This window comes from Sciurus carolinensis, chromosome 8, assembly GCF_902686445.1.
Source record: "Sciurus carolinensis chromosome 8, mSciCar1.2, whole genome shotgun sequence".
NCBI lineage: Eukaryota > Metazoa > Chordata > Mammalia > Rodentia > Sciuridae > Sciurus > Sciurus carolinensis.
The window spans coordinates 13,282,443-13,303,681 of NC_062220.1; the positions used below are offsets into that span (position 1 = coordinate 13,282,443).

The 21,239-nt window shown below is 37.5% G+C and overlaps 1 protein-coding gene across 1 annotated transcript; it reads left to right on the forward strand.

The window, feature by feature from the left end:
* Positions 1–1,920: 1,920 nt before the first annotated feature.
* On the forward strand, positions 1,921–5,641 carry LOC124990387 (cationic trypsin-3-like). Its single transcript, XM_047560395.1, has 5 exons — positions 1,921–1,960; positions 3,440–3,602; positions 3,936–4,189; positions 4,734–4,870; positions 5,492–5,641. The coding sequence occupies exons 1-5, from the start codon at positions 1,921–1,923 to the stop codon at positions 5,639–5,641; spliced, it is 744 nt and encodes a 247-aa protein (XP_047416351.1).
* The last annotated feature ends 15,598 nt before the right edge of the window (positions 5,642–21,239 follow it).

Genomic DNA, 21,239 nt, shown 5'->3' on the forward strand with positions numbered 1-21,239 from the left:
ATCTCTTAGAGCTGTGCTTCTCAAATGAGATGATTCTGTCTCTCAGGGGACATTGACAATATATGAACCCATTTTGGATGTCACAAGAGCAGGAAGGAGATAGTGCTATTTGCATCTAGTGGTGAGGAATGCTAATAAATATCTTACAACAAACAGGACGTTTTCCCCAAAGAAAGAATTATCTGGCCCCAAATATCATTAATGGCAAGGTTGAGAAACTCTGTCTTTGACTAAACTGTCCACAGCAGAAAGATTTCAAATGAAAAGCAAACAATTATGAAACAGAAACAACATCAGGAGTGATAATTTGCTGAAATAATGATGTGTTAGGCCATTTGAGATTAACTGTGGAGGTGTGCATTTTGACTAATGCATCCAGCTAGATCTCGCTTCTCCTTGAGATTCACTCGCTCTGTGTCCTTGGGTCATTCCTCATGAATTCCGAGAGTTCCTGCTCCAAGAACCAATTTCTTGTATTTTCCCCAACTCCATAGTCTTCTTCAAGTTAGCCATGAGTATGACAAAATTCAGGCTGTATCCTTTATCATGTGTACCCCTTACCACAGAGGAAGACATGGACCTTGAAGTAAGGCAGCATGACTCTGAACTCTGGATCAACCATTAAACAAATACAAAGCTTTGAAAAAAATTTGAATTCTCTAAGTGCCCCCACCACTCTTAAATGATGAAAATCATAGCATAGTTCATAGTGTGGCCCGTAAGGACTGAGTGGACACATGGATACCCCTTCCATAGAGCCTGTCACATGGGAAACACTCTACACACTCCACTCGCATTATCGTCCACCAAGAATTTGATAGTACCTGGGTAAGAGCACAGTCTGAAGCCAGACTTCCTTTCTGGAATCCTGTTTGCTTTTGGCCAGTCCCCTAGATGGTGTTGCCTTAGGTTTTCCAACAGTGCGGTGGGTGCAGAGGTATGGTCTATGTCGTACGAGAATACTACATTAACAGGCAAAGCATTGAGAATATAGTCATCCTGGCTCATCCATTGGAACACATCACAAGTCCTGCTGGATGCCTGAAATGCAGATAAAACCAAATTCTGTATGTAACATTTTCCCTTTACACAGACACCTATGATGAATTTTAATTTATAAATTAGGCACAGAAAGAGATTAGTAAGAATAACCAATAATAAAATAGAATGTGCATGGCAATACCCCTTAATAGCTATTTAAAAATTGTGTATTAGTTATTTCTAGAACTTTTCGTTTAATAGTTTTGGGGCCTAATTGACTGGGGTAACTGAAACTATGGAAAAATGAAACCATGCATAATGGAGGACCACTATATCTCTAATACATAATAAGCTATAGATGATTATTCTTATATTATATCCTTTTATTAATAAAATTTCAAAGAACGACAACTTTTTATTTCTCAGGAGGACAAGTTGTTTATATTAATAATGTGAAGTTAATCTGGATTTACAAAATCAAAACTACCATGAGACCAAATATATACATGCACAACAGTCAATGTCAATTAAACACCTGGTGCAGGGTTCCAGATATTCCTTAGAACAAACATTCACACTTGAGACAACCAAGGGCCTAAGGTTTTGACTGGGAATGCAGAAACCTGCAGCTCTACTCTGTGACCTATGACCTAACATCCACTTCTTTTCCTATTGTGAGGAATAGTTCCCACCAGATGGTTCTGTGACCTCTTTTCCCATAACCTTCTGGAAAAATGGAAAAATGTTGGTGTTTAAATTTGGTGCTGAGTCATCTTCCATATATCACAGAATCGAATCTAAATTTAGATTTGTGAGTTTCCAGTGAAATCACTTTCCTGGCACGTGTGGCCATAGGTGTCAATGGCAAACTTGTAGGTATAAATACCTGTGGATGAAAAATCTTCATAGGATTCTATAATCCAGATTCAGTGAGCAACCATGAAGACCTTCGTCTTCCTTGCCCTCCTGGGAGCTGCTGGTGAGTCTTTTCAATGATCAATCAGCAAGTTTCTGTCCTCTGTGTAAGTTTGCCTGGTGTACCTGAAAAGCAATGATGAATGTGGACTCTGGGCTCTGTACTCAAGAAGCTTAAAGTGAGGAAACAACAGGGTCTACAATGTAGGTGTAGAGAGAACTATGGTTCACTTGTCTAAGGAGGGTCATGGTGACCAGGAGTCATTCAGAATAGAGGGTATAGAGAAGTTCTTGCTCTAAAGTCCTGGGCAAGTTGTATCATGAGAGGAAAGGAAACCATCATCTATGTGAAAGAAGTTCTTTCCTTGACCTCAAAATTTGAGTGAATAATTGAAATTACTTTGTACTCTTTGAAGAGGCTTTGAACATCAAAACCTTTGTGTCCTGAATACTAAAGGGCTGACTATTTACCAAAGGGTCTTAAATAGCAAAGATACTGTTTCTGAAGGACAAAAATCATTGGCTTGTTTTTGTGATGTCTTTCCTAATGAAGTCTCTCTGTTACAAACTCCCTGTCATTAAATCTTGGAAACACAGAGAAATGACTATTTCTATTTCCATACCAGTAATTTTTATAGTATTAAAATAAAATAATACATTTAACCAATTTGGATAGGTGTAAATTTAATACATCTGCTTAAGTGCCTGATTTTTTCCCTTAAATTATTTTAAAATATAGGAAAAACAGTGCTCATATAAAACAATCACCAACTGTTGTATCTTTAAGAAATCTTGACAAATCAGTAGACCATACTTCACGATGCCAAATCCATTCAAAATAATGTAGGGAAGATAGTTGGTATAATATTAAAGGTTGAACAGGAAAATCTTATTATGAACTGAAAATGATTTTAAAAAATTTTTACTAGAACCAATCAAAGAAATTGGTTTAAAAAAAGTATAAAACAGACATTTTCTGCTAGTCTAGAATATTCTCCAGGGCCTCCAAAAGGCTTCCTTTCTGTTACCATATGAAGACAGCAGCCCTGCCTCATCAACATCACATACTACCACATGCACATACCAGCAGGATTATTGAAAGTTTTCCACATATTTCATGTCTGCAGAGCAAAGTGTGTTACTAAAATGACTTTTTAAAAAATATCTTCAGCATTGGTCATCAGGCATTTATGGTGTAGAGAGTCTGTGACCTTTGTATGTTTAGGGTTTTGTTTGAGTTTGTATAGATATGTACATGTGTTTGTGTGGGCAAATGGTACGTATGCAAATACACAATATATTGATCAAATCTAAAGCATCTTTCCAAAAATTGGATGTGTTTCTTAATAGTGATAGAAGTCATATATATGTTAAAGGTATGAAATAATAGTTTTTTAAAAAATATTTAAAATTGCTGTTTCCTACTTAAATGAGATAAGAGAACCTTGTAATCTCTTTTTTCATTAGTTTGCAAAATTGTCATGGATGAGTAGGGATTTGAACTAGACCATTTAACAGAGACTTCTCAACTTTTCCCTGTCAGTTGCTTTCCCCACTGATGGTGATGATGACAAGATCATTGGGGGCTACACCTGTGAGAAGAATTCCCTGCCCTACCAGGTGTCCCTGAACGTTGGCTACCACACCTGCGGTGGCTCCCTCATCAATGCCCAATGGGTGGTGTCTGCAGCTCACTGCTACAATCCGTAAGTGACCTGCACTCACATTATTATAAGTACCGATCAATCTCCACCAATCCTCTTTTCATCTTTAGTTGCTTTACAGGGTCATTTGATTCACATTCCTATTTACTGTTCTCATGAGGTGGTGGGTCGTGAGTCTCTACAAGCAGTGACTCTTCGGAAATCCTCTAACTTGCAACAGGTTTGGTAGCACAAGATGCTTCCTAACTGCACAACTACCTGTGTGACTGCATGCTGGAAGAGGATAGAGTTTATGCTTATGTTAATAATTGGGGCCTGGGGGAAGGGGAAAAAACTCAAGTTGGACACTGAGAAAACTTTTCACCTTAGTTACAGACGAATGCAGGTGCGTCTGGGAGAACATGACATTGATGTCATTGAGGGAGATGAGCAATTCATTGATGCAGCTAAGTTCATCTTACACCCCAACTACGATGAAGACACCTTAAATAACGACATCATGCTGATTAAACTGAACTCCCCCGCCACCATCAGCTCTCGAGTGTCCACTGTCTCTCTGCCCAAATCCTCTCCATCTGCTGGGACTCAGTGCCTCGTTTCCGGCTGGGGCAACACTGTGAGCTTTGGAAGTAAGTGTTAGATGAAACACCAACACCAGGTTTGAGAACAGTAGAGGTGAAAGGCACATGGAGGGTTAATCAATATTTTCACTCAAGGAATAGTTGCTGAAGGATAGCTTTCAATATTACAGTGTTAGGATATGCTAACACAAGTGAGGAAGGTTCCTTTGCTGAATCCAAGAAGGATTCACAAAAATTTAAAAAAAAATTTGAGCTTATTTTAAAGAGTCAGGTTGTGGAACTGAAGGGTGATTAATGATGTGCAGAGATCCAGAAACAGGAAGGACTAAAACAGACTAAAGGGTTCTGTACTTCCTAAAGTATACATCTACTTAAGGAATCTGTCTCTGCACTTGAGATCTGTGGTCACTAATGCTGATATTAGAGAACAAAAGCCTTTTTCATTTTTTAGTTGAGAAACTTTCTAGATAAAAGGCTCATCCAAATTCCAACCCATTGCAAAACTGAATGAAAGAGAGGGAGAGAGAGTCAGACAAATTTGCAGGATTGCTGTGGGTAATCATTTTCTTCCATTTCCTCTTTTGCCCTGTAGGCAAATTTCCTTCACTTCTGCAGTGTCTGGATGCTCCTGTGCTCTCTGACACTGTTTGCAATGATGCCTACCCAGGAAAGATCACTAGCAACATGTTCTGCCTGGGCTTTCTGGAGGGTGGAAAGGACTCTTGCCAGGTGAGGTTTTTACTCCTCCTCCAACCAGATAGGTCTCTCTTCTCCACCATATTTCCCCTGTTTAGAAACACAATGGACTGTAAAACTGTCTATTTGATTGCATGATATATGAGAAAATCTTTGAGATAATTTGAGTTTTCTGTTTGTGATAATGAAGTTTAGTGCTCAGAGGTAAAAGACAAAAGTAGGTGTTGGCTATATTGACAGCACTCTTCCAGGGAGGTGTATTGTGCATGTGCAGTGTCACCTGTGAGAGGAGCAGAGCTTCTGGGATGGTAGTAGTTTCTGTGACACATGCCCTCTCCTCCTTTGTTGCTTCCATCTTAAAATGTGTGAGACTAAAAAAGGAAAATTCTGGATCTAGGAATTTTTTATGCCTCCAGTTCTCTCAAGTTCTTGGTGCAATAGGTTCACAAAGAAAGAGGAGGGGCAGTAAGGAAGGAGGAATAATAATAGGGATACAGAAAGGAGAATGAGCGTGGGGTTTCCAGGGTAAAGAAGGTGCTTCGTGGAGGATCAGCAACCCCTGAAAATGGCCCCTAGATCATGGAAGAACATCCAGGAGCCCATTCTCCCATGTGGACATAACCAATGCTCTGACTGTTTCTCCTTCCAAACCAGGGTGACTCTGGTGGCCCCGTGGTCTGCAATGGAGAGCTCCAGGGTATCGTGTCCTGGGGCTATGGCTGTGCTCTGAAGGGCAAACCTGGTGTCTACACCAAGGTCTACAACTACGTGGACTGGATTCAGGAAACCATTGCTGCCAACTAAACACCTTTCAGTCTTCCTGATACACCCTTGCTATCAACTCTACCACCTTCCTTCAACACCAAATATCCTTATCTAAATAAAAATACTTTTTTTCTGCATTGCATCTCTCTAAGAATTTTCTTTGCTTGGAGTTGATTAACTTTCTCTTGAATCTTGCTGCTGATAGAAAGCAGGCAAAGAGTTGAACTATTGTAGGTAATTTGAAGGTTGTTTAGTCTTCAATAATAATCAAGATAACCTAATAAGTATAAACTTACTGATCACCTACTATACAGTATACACTATGTTCAACACTGATTACATAAAGGTAATTAAATTCATTATTACCACTTTTATTGCAAATAATTAGTAGCAACCTTATTAATATATCAGCTACATTTTGCAATAATTTTGCCATAATACATATTTGGCCATGCATTGCTTGTGATAAATTATGTGTTCATAACCTAACAATAGATAATAACAAGAGAAAAGTAATGCAGGCAGCATAACAATACCAGACCTTAAATTATACTATAGAGTTACAGTTACACAAACAGCAAACCTCAATACTGAAAAAGAAACCCAATCAATTAATGGGTAAAAGAACTAAACAGGCACTTCACAGAAGAAATATGAATAGTCAAAAAAATATATGAAAAAATGTTCAACATCTCTAGCAATTAGAAAAATGCAAATTAAGACTACACAGATTTTCCATCTCACTTCAGTCAGAAGGGCATTTTTTAAGAATAAAGTAACAATAAATGTTGGTGAGGATGTGAAGAAAAAGCTTCACCCATACATTGTTGGTGGGACAGCAAATTGGTGCAATCACTATGAAAAGCAGTATAGAGATGCCTCAGAAAACCTGGACTGGAACTACCATTTGATCCAGTTATCCACTCCTTGGCATATACCCAAAGGACTTAAAATCAGTGATGCAGTCACATCAATGTTTATAGCACCTCAATTAACAATAGCCAAGCTATAGAACAAACCTAAGTGACCTTCAACAGATGGATGGATAAAGAAACTGTGGTGTACATACACAATGAACTATTACTCAGCCTTAAAAAAGAATGAAACTATGGCATTTTCCAGTAAGTGGATAGAACGAGAGAATATCATGCTAAGCAAAATAAGCCAGTCTCAAAAAACCAATGGTTGATGGTTCTCTCTGATATGTGAATGCTAACCCATAACAAGGGACAGTAGGGAGGGGAAGTACAGAAATTCACTGGATTAGACTAAGGGTTACAAAGGAAAGGGAGAGGGAATGGGAATAGGAAAGACAGAAGAATGAATCAGACATAACTTTCCTTTGCTTATATGTGAATACATGAGCAGGGTGACTCCATATCATGTTCAACCACAAGAATGGGTTCAATATTGTAATGGGTTGCACCCCATGTATGCATAATATGTCAAAATACACCTTACTGTCATGTATATCTAAAAACAACAAATAAAAAAATCAGTTGCCAAAATCTTTGAAATAGGTCATGTAAAGCTACAATGAAGCCCATACTGGCTTTATTTCCAGTGCATTGCTGCTTCTGTGACAGTTGCTTTCTTGTACTTTTATTCTTCAATCCAATTAAAGTGGCTACAAGAGGGAGGCTAGAATACAGAAAATTCTAGATGTAGTTTTCTTTTTTTTTTTTAGACTAAGCATGACTTTTGAACCCAGATTACTTTACACTGATCACAAACCCTTTTAATTTTTAGTCAGATTCTACCTCAGTTCCTGAGATGGCCTGAATCTTGTGATTCTCCTCCCTCTCTCTCTCCAGTCAGTGAGCTTTCAGGCCTGTCCATCAGAAAAAAATTATGACATCACCATTTTCCTACAATTTCAAGAATTTGGTATCAAAAGTTTGGTCCAGGTCCCAGATGCTGACACAGTTCTAAGGGCAAGGTTTTCAGAAAAAAGGAAGAAGAAATTTTATTGCTTTGCTAGCAAAGAGAATACATGGTGAACTCCTATCTCAGAAACTGTGATTCTAACTTCCAGGGGGAAGGTGGGCTTTTAAGAGGGGATACAGTCTACATCCCTGCTGTGCCTCTGAGAGTCATGATTCATCTTTAGCCTTTAGAAATAGTGGCTTCTTAGTTTCAAATTATGGATTCCTTTATTCCTGTGGCCCATGAGTCAGACAGAAAGCACAGTTTAATAGGAAAAAGGTTATTCTGTCCTCCCCTGGTTAGAGAAGGGTAGAGGGAAAAGAATAAAGAAAAAAAAGTCAGTTTTAAAATAAGCTGCCGGTGCTCTGACCCCCCACCATGGACCTCCCATATCTCACCCTTGGGCTCTCCATCTACCAATATGGGGCTCCTGCCTCTCCATCTTGGGGCACTGCAGGTGCTGCCATAGTCTGGCATAGCTCCATGTGGCAGCCTCCACTGTGGGACTCTAGACAGGGCCTAGAGGCAGCCACCCACCACAGCACTGCCCACCAGAGTGTTGCATATTCAAACGGGCAGCCCAACACCACCACATGGCTCATCCTTGCTGTATCATCTCTGAAAGTGGTCACATCCATCATGGGCACCTCTGCTGCCATCTTGGGTTATCTCCAGTGCTGCCATTGCCATCGTCAGTTCACAGCTTCCATCTTGGGACATGGCCAGGAACTAGAAACCCAACATCAAGGTATCTACAGTCTCATACTGCCCCTGCTCCCACCAACCTGGCCCAGTGATTGCACTTACATGGCTGGTCCACAGCTCTCAATGCCTGGTCCTGATCTGCCCAATACAGAACAGCTCTCCACTGCAGACACACAGATCCCTGCACACACTCCTCAGGACCTCCAGAGAGAAAGGTTTCTGATTGGGAAGTCAAAAGGTTGGGGGTGGGATAGATACAGTTTAGAGATTAAATTAGAGACCAGAAATTGTGGGGTCTACAGACAATATAAGGGCTAAGACCAGGCTCCCACATCACACCAGTGGACCCCCCAAAGGGAATTCCTGGGGTGTAGTCTTCCAACAGGGACTGGAAATTGCTATACCCCACCTCCAGGAGTTCCACCTCCCATACTGACCCTCCCACCTTAGGAGGGTGATATCTCCACCTTCACCATCCTTAGGGTAGAGATACAAGCAACTCCACACAATCCCCTCCTGTCGAATAAGAAAGGAAGCAGGGAAGATATTGAACTCCAACAGAAGCAATTATTCAATTTTCCTTTTGAAATTTTTTTCTTTCTTTCTTTTCCTGCCCTCATATCCCCAATATTTGTAAAACCAAGTACTTTTCATGCATCAGGCTATGGAGAATGGGGTTGTCTGAATAGTATATTACAGTTTTGTTGTATACTCTTTAATTTTTACATTATTTTCCTTTTTTCTTTTTCAATTCTTTTTTCTTATTTTTATTTTTAAAAATCTTCCTTATTCCATATATATGTACATATATATGTTTATATATATTTTTCACTCACACTGATCTGGTTCCCCAAAGTCTCTTTCTCTCTTTTCTCCTGCTAACAGCCAACTTATTTTGATTCCTTTTTCATGCTTCTCAGATCTAATACCTCCATATTCTCACCTCCTACCTCATAAACATCTTACCCTATATGTCCTTGGTTCTCTTTTTGGCCACCATTAGGATCTATAGACCCTTTCACAAACCTACTATTTATATGGTAGACCATAATTGAACAAATCATTTCTATTTATTGTGACAAAACTGTAAATGTCTTAATAGGAACTATTTGATTTAAGGCTGCATATTGTTTGCATTGGGTGCTGTTAATATTGATCTCCCACTAAAAAGCGAGGTTTTAGAATCCTGCAGAGACACTCTAAGTCTATAGGGTAGAAACTGTAATACTTCAGATCTGCACTGTGGATGAACAACATGAAAAAACAAGGGAAGAAAGCGCACCAAATAAACCAAGATGTTACAATAATAGAATCCATTGACAGCACAGTAGAACATGTCAGAGAAGGAGTTCAGAATGTACATAAATAAAATGATCTGTGAAGTAAAGGATGATATATGAGAGCAAATGCAGGTAGCCAAGCATTACAAGCATTACTTCAATAGAGAAATAGAGATTATGGGGGAAAAAACCAGAAATCCTTTAAATAAAGGAAACAATAAAGCAAATTAAAAACTGAATAGAAAGCATCACAAACAGATTAGATCACTTGGAAGACAGAACTCTCAGGCAATGAAGGCAAAATATATAATCTTGAAAATAAAGTTGACCATGCAGTGAAGATGGTAAGAAACCATGAACAGAACTCCAGGAATTATGGGATAACATAAAAAGAACAAATTTGAGAATTATTGGAAGAGAGGAAGGCACAGAAATGCAAACCAAAGGAATGAACAATCTATTCAATGAAGTAATATCAGGAAATTTCCCAAACCTGGAGAGTGAAATGGAAAATCAAATGCAAGAGTCTTACAGGACACAAAATGTACAAAATTACAACAGATCCACACCAAGTAGCAATATAATGAAAATGCCTAGTATACAGAATAAAGATAGAATTTTAAAGGCCACAAGAGAAAAGTATTATATTATATATAGGGGGAAAACAATTTATATCTCAGCAGATTTCTCAACCCTGACCCTCAAAGCTAGGAGGTCCTAGAATAACCTACCAAGCTCTGAAAGAAAATGGATGCCAACCAAGAATCTTATATTCAGCAAAATTAAAATTCAGATTTGATGACAAAATAAAAACCTTCCATAATAAGCAAAAATTTCTAGAAAGCCTGCACTACAGAACATCCTCAGCAAAATGTTCCATGAGGGGGAAATGAAAACCAACAATGAAAATCAGCAAAGAGAGGAACTACCCTAAAGGAAAATCCAATCAAAGGAGAAACCAAGTTAAAAATAAAAAAAACCAAAGTGACCAGGAATATGAATCATATCTCAATCATATCTCTGAATATTAATGGTCTAAACTTACCAGTCAAAAGACAGATTGGATTTTTTAAAAAGACCCAACATTATGCTGCCTTAAAGAGACTAATCTCATAGGAAAAGGCATCCACAGACTGAAGGTGAAAGGATGGGGAAAAAAACATATCATTCACATAATATATAAACAAGCAGGGTTTCCAGCCTCATATCAGATAAAGTGGACTTCAAGCCAAAGTCAGAAGGGATAAAAAAGGACATTTCATACTGCTTAAGGGAATCATACATCAACAAGACATAGCAATCATAAATATTTATGCCCCAAACAATGGAGTATCTATGTACATCAAACAAACCCTTCTCAATTTCAAGAATCAAACAGACAACGACACAATAATACTGGGTGACTATAACACACACCTCTCCCAACACTGGAAAGTTCTTCCAAACAAAAACTAGACAAAGAAAATATAGAATTCAATAATACAATCAATAATTTAGAGTTAACTGACATATATAGAATATTTCATCCATCAATGAGTGAATACACTTTCTTCTCAGCTGCACATAGATCCTTCTCTAAAATAGATCATATGTTGTGCCACAACACAACTCTTAGCAAATACAAAAAAATAGAGATACTACCATGCATTCTATCAGATCATAATAGAATGCAGTTAGAAAACAATGACAAAATAAAAAATAGAAGCTACTCCAACACCTACAGACTAAACAATATGTTACTGAATGATGAATGGATAGCAGAAGACAACAGGGAGGAGATTAAAAAAAATTAGAAGTAAATGAGAATACTGATGCAACATATCACAATTTCTGGGACACAATAAAGGCAGTACTAAGAGGAAAGTTCATTATCATTACATCTTTCAAAGTCCTAGTAAAAGAAGAACAAATCTACACCCAAAGAAGTACAAGACAGGAAATAATTAAAATCAGAGCTGAAATCAATGAAATTGAAAAAAAAGGAACAATTCAAAAAATTGACAAAATGAGAAGTTGTTTTTTTGGAAAACTAAACAAAATTGATAAACCCTTAGCCATTCTAACAAGGAGAAAAAAAACTCATATTACTAAAGTTTGTGATGAAAAAGGAAATATCACAGTAGACACTATTGAAATACAGAAAATAATTAGAAATTTTGAAAATTTATACTTCAACAAGATAGAAAATCTTGAAGACATTGACAAATTTTTAGGGACATATGATCTGCAGGAGGACATGCACAATTTAAACAAATCAATTTCAAGCAATGAAATAGAAGACAACATCAAAAGCCTACCAACCAAAGAAAACCCAGGAACCAGAAGAATTCTCAGTCGAGTTCTACAAGACCTTCAAAGAAGAATTAACACCAATAATCCTCAACTTATTCCATGAAATAGAAAAGGGGGGAACCCTTCCGAACTCATTCTACGGTGCTAGTATCACCCTGATTAACAAAAAAACAAAAACAAAAATCAGAGAAAGACACATGAAGGAAAGAAATCTTCAGACCAATATCCCTGATGAACATAGATGCAAAAATTCTCAATAAAATTCTGGCAAATTGCATATAAAAATATATTTAAAAAATAGTTCAAGTAGGGTTCATCCTAGGGATTCAAGTTTGGCTCAATGTACTGAAATCAATAAATGGAACTCATCACATCAATAGACTTAAAGACAAGAATCATGATCATCTCAATAGACACAGAAAAGACATTTGACAAGATACAGAGTCCCTTCACGTTCAAAACACTAGATTACTAGGGATAGCAGGAACATATGTCAACATTATAAAATCTATATATACGAAGCCCAAGGTCAACATCATTCTAAATGAGAAAAATTGAAAGCATTCCCTCTAAAAACTGGAACAAGACAAGGATGCCCTCTTTCACCACTTCTATTCAGCATAGTCTTGGAAACTCTATCCAGATAAAAGAAATTAAAGGAATATGAATAGGAAAAGAAGAACTCAAACTATTACTGCTTGTTGAAAACATGATTCTATATTTAGAAAATTCAAAAAATTCTACCAGAAAACTTTTGGATCCAATAAATGAATTCAGAAAAGTAGGAGGGTTAATATCAGCATCCTTAAATCAAATGAGTTTCTATATATAAATAATAAATCCTATGAAAGAGAAGTTTAGAAAACTACCCCAATCACAATAGCCTCAAAAAAAAAAAAAAACTTAGGAATCACTCTAATAAAAAAGGTGAAAGACCTCTACGTTGAAAACTAAAGATCACTGAAGAAAGAAATGAAAGAAGACCTTAGAAGATGGAAAGATCTCCTGTTCTTGGATAAGCAGAATCAATATTGTCAAATTGGTCATACTACCAAAAGTGTTACACAGATTTAATGCAATTCCAATTAAAATCCTAACAACATTCCTCATAGAAATAAGAAAAGCAATGGTGAAATTTACTGGGAGAAATAAGAGACCCAGAATAGTCAAATCAATACTCACCAAGTAGAGTAAAGCAGAAGACATCACAATACCAGACCTTAAATTATACTGCAAAGCTATAGTAACAAAATGGTATGCTATTGGCACCAAAATAGACATGTAGACCAATGTAACAGAATAGAAGACACAGAAACAAACCCACTTAAATACAGTTATTTCATATTAGACAAAAGCGCCAAAAACATACATTGAAGAAAAGATAGCCTCTTCAACAAATCGTGCTGGGAAAACTGGAAATCCATATGCAGCAAAATGAAATTAAATCCCTATATCTCACCCTGCACAAAACTCAACTCAAAGTGGATCAAAGACCTAGGCACTAGAACAAAGATCCTGCACCTAACAGAAAGAAAAGTAGGCCCAAATCATCATCATGTGGGCTTAGGACCTGAATTCCTAAACAAGATTCCTAAAGTTCAAAAAGCAAAATCAAGAATCAGTAAATGGGATGGACTCAAACTAAAAAATTTCTTTTCAGCAGAGGAAACAATCAATAACATGATGAAACTGCCTACAGAAAGGGAGAAAATCTTTACCACATACACCTCAGATAGATCACTAATCTCCAGGATATGGCAATTAGAAAAACACAAATCAAACTACTGTAAGATTTCATCTCACTCCTGTCAGAATGGCAATTATCAAGAATAAAAACAATAGTAAGTGTTTTTGAGGATGTGGGGAAAAAGGCACACTCATATGTTGCTGATGGGACTGCAAATTGGTGCAATCACTCTGGAAAGTACTATGGAGATTCCTTAGAAAACTTGGAATGGAACCACCATTTGACCCAGCTATCCCACTCCTCGGTCTATACTCAAAGGACTTAAAATCAGCATACTACAGTGACACAGTCAATTCCAGGTTTATAGCAGCTCAATTTACAATAACTAAACTGTGGAACCAATCTTGATGCCCCTGAATAGATGAATGCATAAAGAAACCGTGGTATACACAATGGAATATTAGCCTTAAATAAAATGAAATTATGACATTTTCAGATAAATGAACGAAGTTGTAGAATATCATGCTAATCAAAATAAGCCAATCCCCAAAAACCAAAGGCCAAATGTTTTCTCTGATAGGTGGATGCTGATCCATAAAGGGGGGATGGCAAGGGAAGAATGGAGGAATTTTGGGATTGGCAGAGGGGAGTGAGGGGAGAGAAAGGGGCATGGAGGTGGGAAAGATGGTGGAATGAGATGGAAATCATTACCCTATGTACACGTATGATCCCTGGAATGGTGTGACTCTGCATTGTGTACAACCAGAGAAATGAAGTTGTGCTCCATTTGTGTACAAAGAGTCGAAGTGCATTCTGCTGTCATTTAGAACTAGTTAGAACAAATGACAAAAAATAAAATAAGCTGCCAGTGACAGAGCAGCATGGCTTATATTCAAAACCCGAAGTGAACCCCTGTTGCATATTCACCTACATATATGTTCCAGTTCTTCAAGATGTCCTTGTTTTCCAGCTGGAAGATTATTACTACAGCAAGCATGGCCTCTGGAGACCCCCTCCCACCACTAGACCCATGTCTCAGTCCAGTTTAGGTGCTAATTAGAACTAGAAGTCAAAGACTGTGGGTAAATTTGCAGAAAACAGAGGTATTACCCTGCTGTCCCATGGGTCTTGGCCCTGGAGATGTGGTCTGTGCCCTCCCTGAGAGCACACCCCACACGCTGTCCCTCAGCCTCCCTTCCAGCTCTCCCCTCTAATTTCATCTTCCATGGATCTTCCAGAGAAGGTTTGCAGTGGACACTTCTACACAGGAGTCCCATGCATCTCCGTCATGAGACTACTGGAAAGACGCCCTGGGCTCTGAGCATGAGCACCTTAGAATAGATGCACAGACCTGTCTCTGCAGCCTCAGAGACAGGTGAAGAGAGCACCGTGTCTCAGCTCAGGCTGCTTTGACCAGAGTCGGGTGCCTTACAACACACAGAGTCTGGGAAGGAGCAGCCGAGGCACCAGCAGGCCTGATGTCTGTGAGGGCTGGCCCCCAGGTTTGTTGTGTACCCTCAGCCTTCCATCACGTCTCCTCCTGTGGTCAAGAGGGACAGCTCCAGTCTCTTTCTCTTCTTATAAATCCATGAATCCCCTCCTGGTGGCTCCATCCTCTGCACCTTGTCTAAACTTAGTTACCTCTCCAAGGCTCCCCTTTCTAATACCAGCTCTTCAGACGTGAGGGCTTCACCATAAGGACTTCGGAGGAACAAAACTGCACAGTCTGTACGAGCCATCTCAGGAGAGGCAACTACAGGAAGAAAACTGGGCTCATGACCCACTTTCTAGCCTTTTTAACTCTGGATGACATATTTGAAGAGAAAGTCCCTGTGTTCTTAACATGGTCTACAACCGTCTTTAGGGAAATAGCCTTAGTTGCATTCAAGGTTCTTGAGTACTTATTCACAACAAAACTTTCCATTTAACTTTCTTAGATTTTCCTGAATTGGGTTTTTCTCTGTGTGTTCTGATTATTTACAAAACTTCTGTTTCAATTAGTAGTTTCAGAGCTATAGTAACTAGACATTTCGGTATTCTCCCAGAAACAATCGAGTTCTAATTCACCCTCTTACCTCCCTCCCAACCACCTATTCACTTTTACTCACTTTAATGCCTCAGGTACAGTGAAGGTTCACAGACCTGACGGGAGAATTGACATTCCCTAAAGAGGAGACATCAGGCAGGTCCTCAGAAAGGTCAGGCAGGGGAGGACAGATCATCCACCTTGGTGCCGTCTGGTAGACCCATTTCAATACATCTTCCTTTCATTTTTGGTCTCTCATTTAAAAACTATCCCTTCATAATTTATAAATTTCCATCAACATGTAACTTCTTTACGATCTTTTTCATGACAACTTATCCCTTAGGTCCTACTCAAATACACACATGTGCAAAAAATGTGTAAAATCACACCTGGCACTTAGGAGGAATGAAGTTGCAAGGGCGTTCATGTCATAAGGTCTTTAGAAATGCACCGACGGAAGTCTAGGAGTAGGAGGGATTCAAGCATGGCTTTATTTATCAATTTTAAAAGTGTCATCACCAGCCAGGCGGGGTGGCACTCACCTGTAATCCCAGGTGCTTGGGAGACTGAGGAAGGAGGATCTCGAGTTCAAAACCAGCCTCAGCAAAATTGAGGTGCTAAGCTACTCAGTGAGACTCTGTCTCTAAATAAAATACAAAATAAGGCTGGGGATGTGACTCAGTGCTTGAGTGACCCTGAGTTTAATCCCCAGTACTCCCTCCTCGCAAAAAAGGTGTCATCACCTTATTTCTGCCTCTGCCCTCTGCTTTCATCAATGTCACCTTAGCCTGAGTTTCAAGTAGTGGATCACAAATGACTGTCATGTCTCCATTCTCTCTTGTCTACAGATCAATGGAAATAGATAAAGTTGTTCTCAGAACATTTATTTCAACATTCAGTTTTTCCTAAGAAGCCCTCAGTAAATATTTTATAGTTACTTCTAAATTAAAAGCCGTCACTACTTGCCCTTAACCAGTAATCAAATGACATTAAGCTTTTTCTTTTACTACTAAATTAAATGACATAGCATAATAATAAAAAAGTGGACTTTTAACTCTGCAATAAACCTGGACCACTCTGTACTTTTATCTCCTGTGAATTGTAAGGAGCTGGTCCCAGGACTTTGCATGGAATACCAGATCTATACTTGCTCAGGTCCTTCTTATGAAAGAGGGTAGTATTTGCACATCCTCTGGTAAACCTGAAATACTCTCTAAATTACTTATGTATCAAATACGATGCACATACAATGAAAATAGTTGTATAGTATTGTTTAGAGTACGAAGACAAGAAACACCAGTATGAACATGTTTTTTCTTTTTCAGTACAAAGGGTTGAGCCCATGGGTACTCTACCACTGAGGTATATCCCCAGCTACTTTAAAGTTTCTTTTGAATCAGGGTCTCCCTAAATCATGCAGGCTAGTCATAACTTTGTGATTCTCTTGCCACATCCTCCCATTCAGCTAAAATTACAGATGTGCACATAGAACCGTGTTATTTTATTTTTGTTTCATAGATCTGTTCTGTCACTCCTTGAATCCCAGTGGGTGGAATTCATTATTTCAGTAGTGCTTCTGTTTACATTTGGAATTCAGTTTCAGTTAGGGGTGTTATAACGAAACAGAGATATTAAACAGATGAGTACAATCTATATTAACCAAGTACATTCATGCATTGTCAGCATAAACATCCCTTGGCATAACCCTATAACTAGAATCAAAACTGTGGAAAACAAAACCTTGTAATAGCCATGATTAGAATTTTTATGAAAGTATAGTAATTAATGGAAAAATCCAATCTTTTCCATTATATACATGATTATATTTCATTTTTTTATCTATTTTCATTATTATTGATTTTGTGTGGTAATCGATTGAACCCAGGGGTGCTCTACATCATTCTAAGCCTTATTCAGCCTCCATCTCCAAACTTTTTCAATCTCCTCCCACAAACGAGTTCCAAAGGCTTCTGAATCACATGCTGAGATCTGCCAGTCACAGCAATGACCATACTTCTGGTACCAATTCCTATTAGACAGCTTTTCATCCCCATAACCAAAATATATGACAAGAACAATTTAGAGGAGAACAGGTTTATTTTGACTCACAGTCTTAGAAGTTCAGTCCATGGTTGGCTGACTCCACTGCTCTGGACCTGAGGTAAAGCGGAGCATCATGGTGAAAGGACGAGGTAAGCTGTTCCACTAATGGCAGTCAGGAGCAGAGAGGAAGGAGGCGTCAGGGAATATGAGACTCACAGGTCCCATCCCAGAGACCCACCTCCTCTATCCACGCCCGACCTGCCTACCATTTCCACCCAGTCAGTCCACTAAAACGAGGATGCACTGGTCAGGATACAGCTATTATAATCTAATCATTTAACCTTGGAATGTTTTTTGTATTAAATTAGGAGTTTTGGGGGAACCTCAGGCCAAACAAAACACCATCTGTTACTCTGTGCACGTGCCATATGTCAAAATACATTCCACTGTCACGTATAACTAAAAAGAACAAATAAAATTTCTTTTAAAAAGGGAATAGAATAAAAAATAACATGTGTAGGTGATTACAATTTTAAATACTTACCTCCTGCCTGACACAAGGAAAGAAATGCCACTTAATTACAAACCTTTTAGAGCTCAGTCCAAACTCAGTCTAGACATTTTAGTGCTTAGGTTCACTTTGAATTTCCAAATCTATTGAGCTATTAATATTTTACTCAAACCAAAGAATGTTACATATAGTTATCAGCACTAAACCCTTATCAAAAAGAAGACACAACATTTTTGAGGAGTGAAATCAAAAATTTCTAATTCTGAATGAATGTTTCCTTGTAAAAGCAAAATGATGGAATCACTTTTAAGAATCCAATCTAACCAAAGATTAGATAGGAAAATTAACAATATCTCACCTATTACAAAAAAGTAGGAAAGCTATTTCAGTTTTTATCACAGATTTAATATCAGACCACTTTTTTAAAAACATACTCAGTTACCATCAATTGTATTCTGAAAAGTCTTTAGTAATGGATTTTTGTACAAAACTAAGAATTTTTTTAAAAAACAACTTTTCTAAATGACTGTACTATATATTTATCTAATTTATTCATTTTAATGAATCACTAGATTACTCATGGAAATCAAGCATATTTAACATTTCAACTTATCTTTTTGCCAAAGAAAATCCTGAAACGTTGATGTATACAGAAAATATTTAACATTATATCTTAAATATCTAGAGAAACATATTCAACTGATTATAAGGCCAGAACAATGAGTTACTACATTTTAAAGACATCCTTATTACCACAAGTTTAAACTATTTATCATTGATTTACTGAAGCCTTGCGAATCAAAAGGAATTTCGGTTTTTAACATATGTTTAGTTATCTGTAACTTATCTGCAAGTCAATTTAGTACCACAATAAAACAATATATGCACATATAAACATACAGCTGCATACAAGAAAATTTTAAAGCTGTATTTGCCATTTGCTATTTTTAGAAAATAGACTTTTGATCTGATATAGAAGGCATGCATACAATTCTTTTTTTTACTTAAAAATATTTGCAGTTCCCTTTTACTGATAACATAACAGATACTTATTTTATACTTTTAAATTATCTCAAGATTTCATGACAACAGTTACCTATAGTGTGCCCCAGAAATGAAAATATACAAAATAGTTTTAGAAACACATGTGTTTCTACTGGCTGGTATATTTACAAATCATACAAAGATACATATTTATTTTTAAAATAAACACTTGAAAATGAAACCAGTTCATCAAATTTTACCAAAGTAAGCCAAGAAATCTTCTATGCAAAAAATAAAAATTGATGCAGAAATAACACTTTCAACTTTTCTAATGTCTTAAAAATCATATTAATTCTATAAATCACTATTTCTAAAAAAAGAATTTTAATTGTTCCCTGCCCATTTCTGTCATGCTTACAATAAAGCATAAAAGTGCTCTAAATACAATAAATGGAATTATTACATTTAAAACTTTTTTCTTAATATAAAAGATAACAATCAGATCATATCTTATTTTTCTACTTAACTTTATATTGTGCTAAAATTACTTTACATGGAAGAACTACTTGATGTATCATCTTGACATAATCATTCTTCCATACTCTCATCTACATTAATGTATATTTCACAGTCCCCTTAAATAAATTGTCGAGTAAATAGCAAATGAGCTAATAAGAACTTTTCTATAGTGCTACTCTTTTCGAGAGCAAAGATATTCAGGTCTTATTATTACTGCCTTTGGGAAATACAGTGAATTTTAAATTTTAAAAACACACGTAAATGACTTATGGGACCTGGTCATGACATTTGAACAAAACCTGATGAGTCTTCATTTATTGAGTGTCGCTCTCTCTCTCTCTTTCTCTTTTTTTTTTTTTTTTTTTGGCTATACAGATGATTGATCCCAGCGGTGCTCTACCACTAAGCGACATCTCCAGATCTTTTTTTCCTATTTTGAGACAGGATCTCCCTAAGTTGCCAAGACTGGCCTCAAACTTGCCATCCTCCTGCCTCAGCATCTAGAGCCACTGGAATTACAGGTGTATGCCAACGCTCCTAGCTTGAGTCTTTACTTTTTGTGGTACTGGGGATTCAATTCAGGGGTACTTAACCACTGAACCACGTCTCAGGCCTTTCAATTTTTTATTTTGAGACAGGGTCTCACTAAGTTGCTTAGGGCCTCACTAAATTGCTAAGGCTAACTTTGACCTTGCTATCCTCCTACCTCAGCCTCATGATCTACTATGATTACAGGTATGTGCCATCACACCCAGCGAGTCTCTACTTTTAAATACATTTATTTTACTAAAAAAATGAAAAAAAAAGTGTTCTTTTATCTAGTGAAGCAGAATTTTGAGAAGAAAAATAATAATACTTCAATGTTGGCTATATTTTATAGAACTTAAAAATTTAGTTCTAATTATTCTGCTGCAATATAATCAAACCTGTTTATTTTAATAATATAAACAAAATGTTAAGAGTCTTTACAAAATCTTGACTATAGGCTTGGAGTATCATTCAGTGATTAAGTGCATGCCCAGCATGTGCAAGGCCCTGGATTCAATCCCAAGCACCAAAAAATAAAAAATAAATCATGATTATAGTTAAAAGCTTTAACAGCCTTGTGTGAGGTGGTGGATTTGATACCAGCACTGCAAAGAAGAAGGAGGAGAAGGAGGAGGAGGAGGAGGAGGAGAGGAGGAGGAGGAGGAGAAGAAGAAGAAGAAGGAGGAGAAGAAGAAGAAGAAGAAGAAGGAGGAGGAGGAGGAGGAGGAGGAGGAGGAGGAGGAGGAGGAGAAGGAGAAGGAGAAGGAGGAATTTTGGAACACTGAAAAATCTAATGGCAAACTCTTAAACTCCATTTTAAGTTAGTTTTGCTTTCAAATAACACTTTAAAATAGTCTCAAGTAACCTGATTATGATTAGCCCTCATCAGCTTAGGAATTTTTTTTTTCAGCATTCAAAGGTATAATGTTTGGCATCAGAAAGGACGTTGGCATCTAAAAGCACTTTTGATTTGTGAACTTAAAAAAATCAAGTAGTAATGCCAGTGGTTCCTGTGACAGGGTAAATAAGTATCTCCCTTCAAGTAATGTTTGCTTCACAATTAAAAGTAACACTTCATTTTTATTTTTCCCTCTGAGAGTTTATTAAGGAAAAGAAACCACAAACAGCAATTTTTT

Bases quoted from the DNA above. Each gene is read 5' to 3' on its own strand.
- LOC124990387 (XM_047560395.1), top strand. From the start codon at position 1,921: ATGAAGACCTTCGTCTTCCTTGCCCTCCTGGGAGCTGCTG. The intron at 3,603-3,935 runs GTAAGTGACCTG...CCTTAGTTACAG, and splicing joins GCAGCTCACTGCTACAATCC to ACGAATGCAGGTGCGTCTGG. The intron at 4,871-5,491 runs GTGAGGTTTTTA...CTTCCAAACCAG, and splicing joins GTGGAAAGGACTCTTGCCAG to GGTGACTCTGGTGGCCCCGT.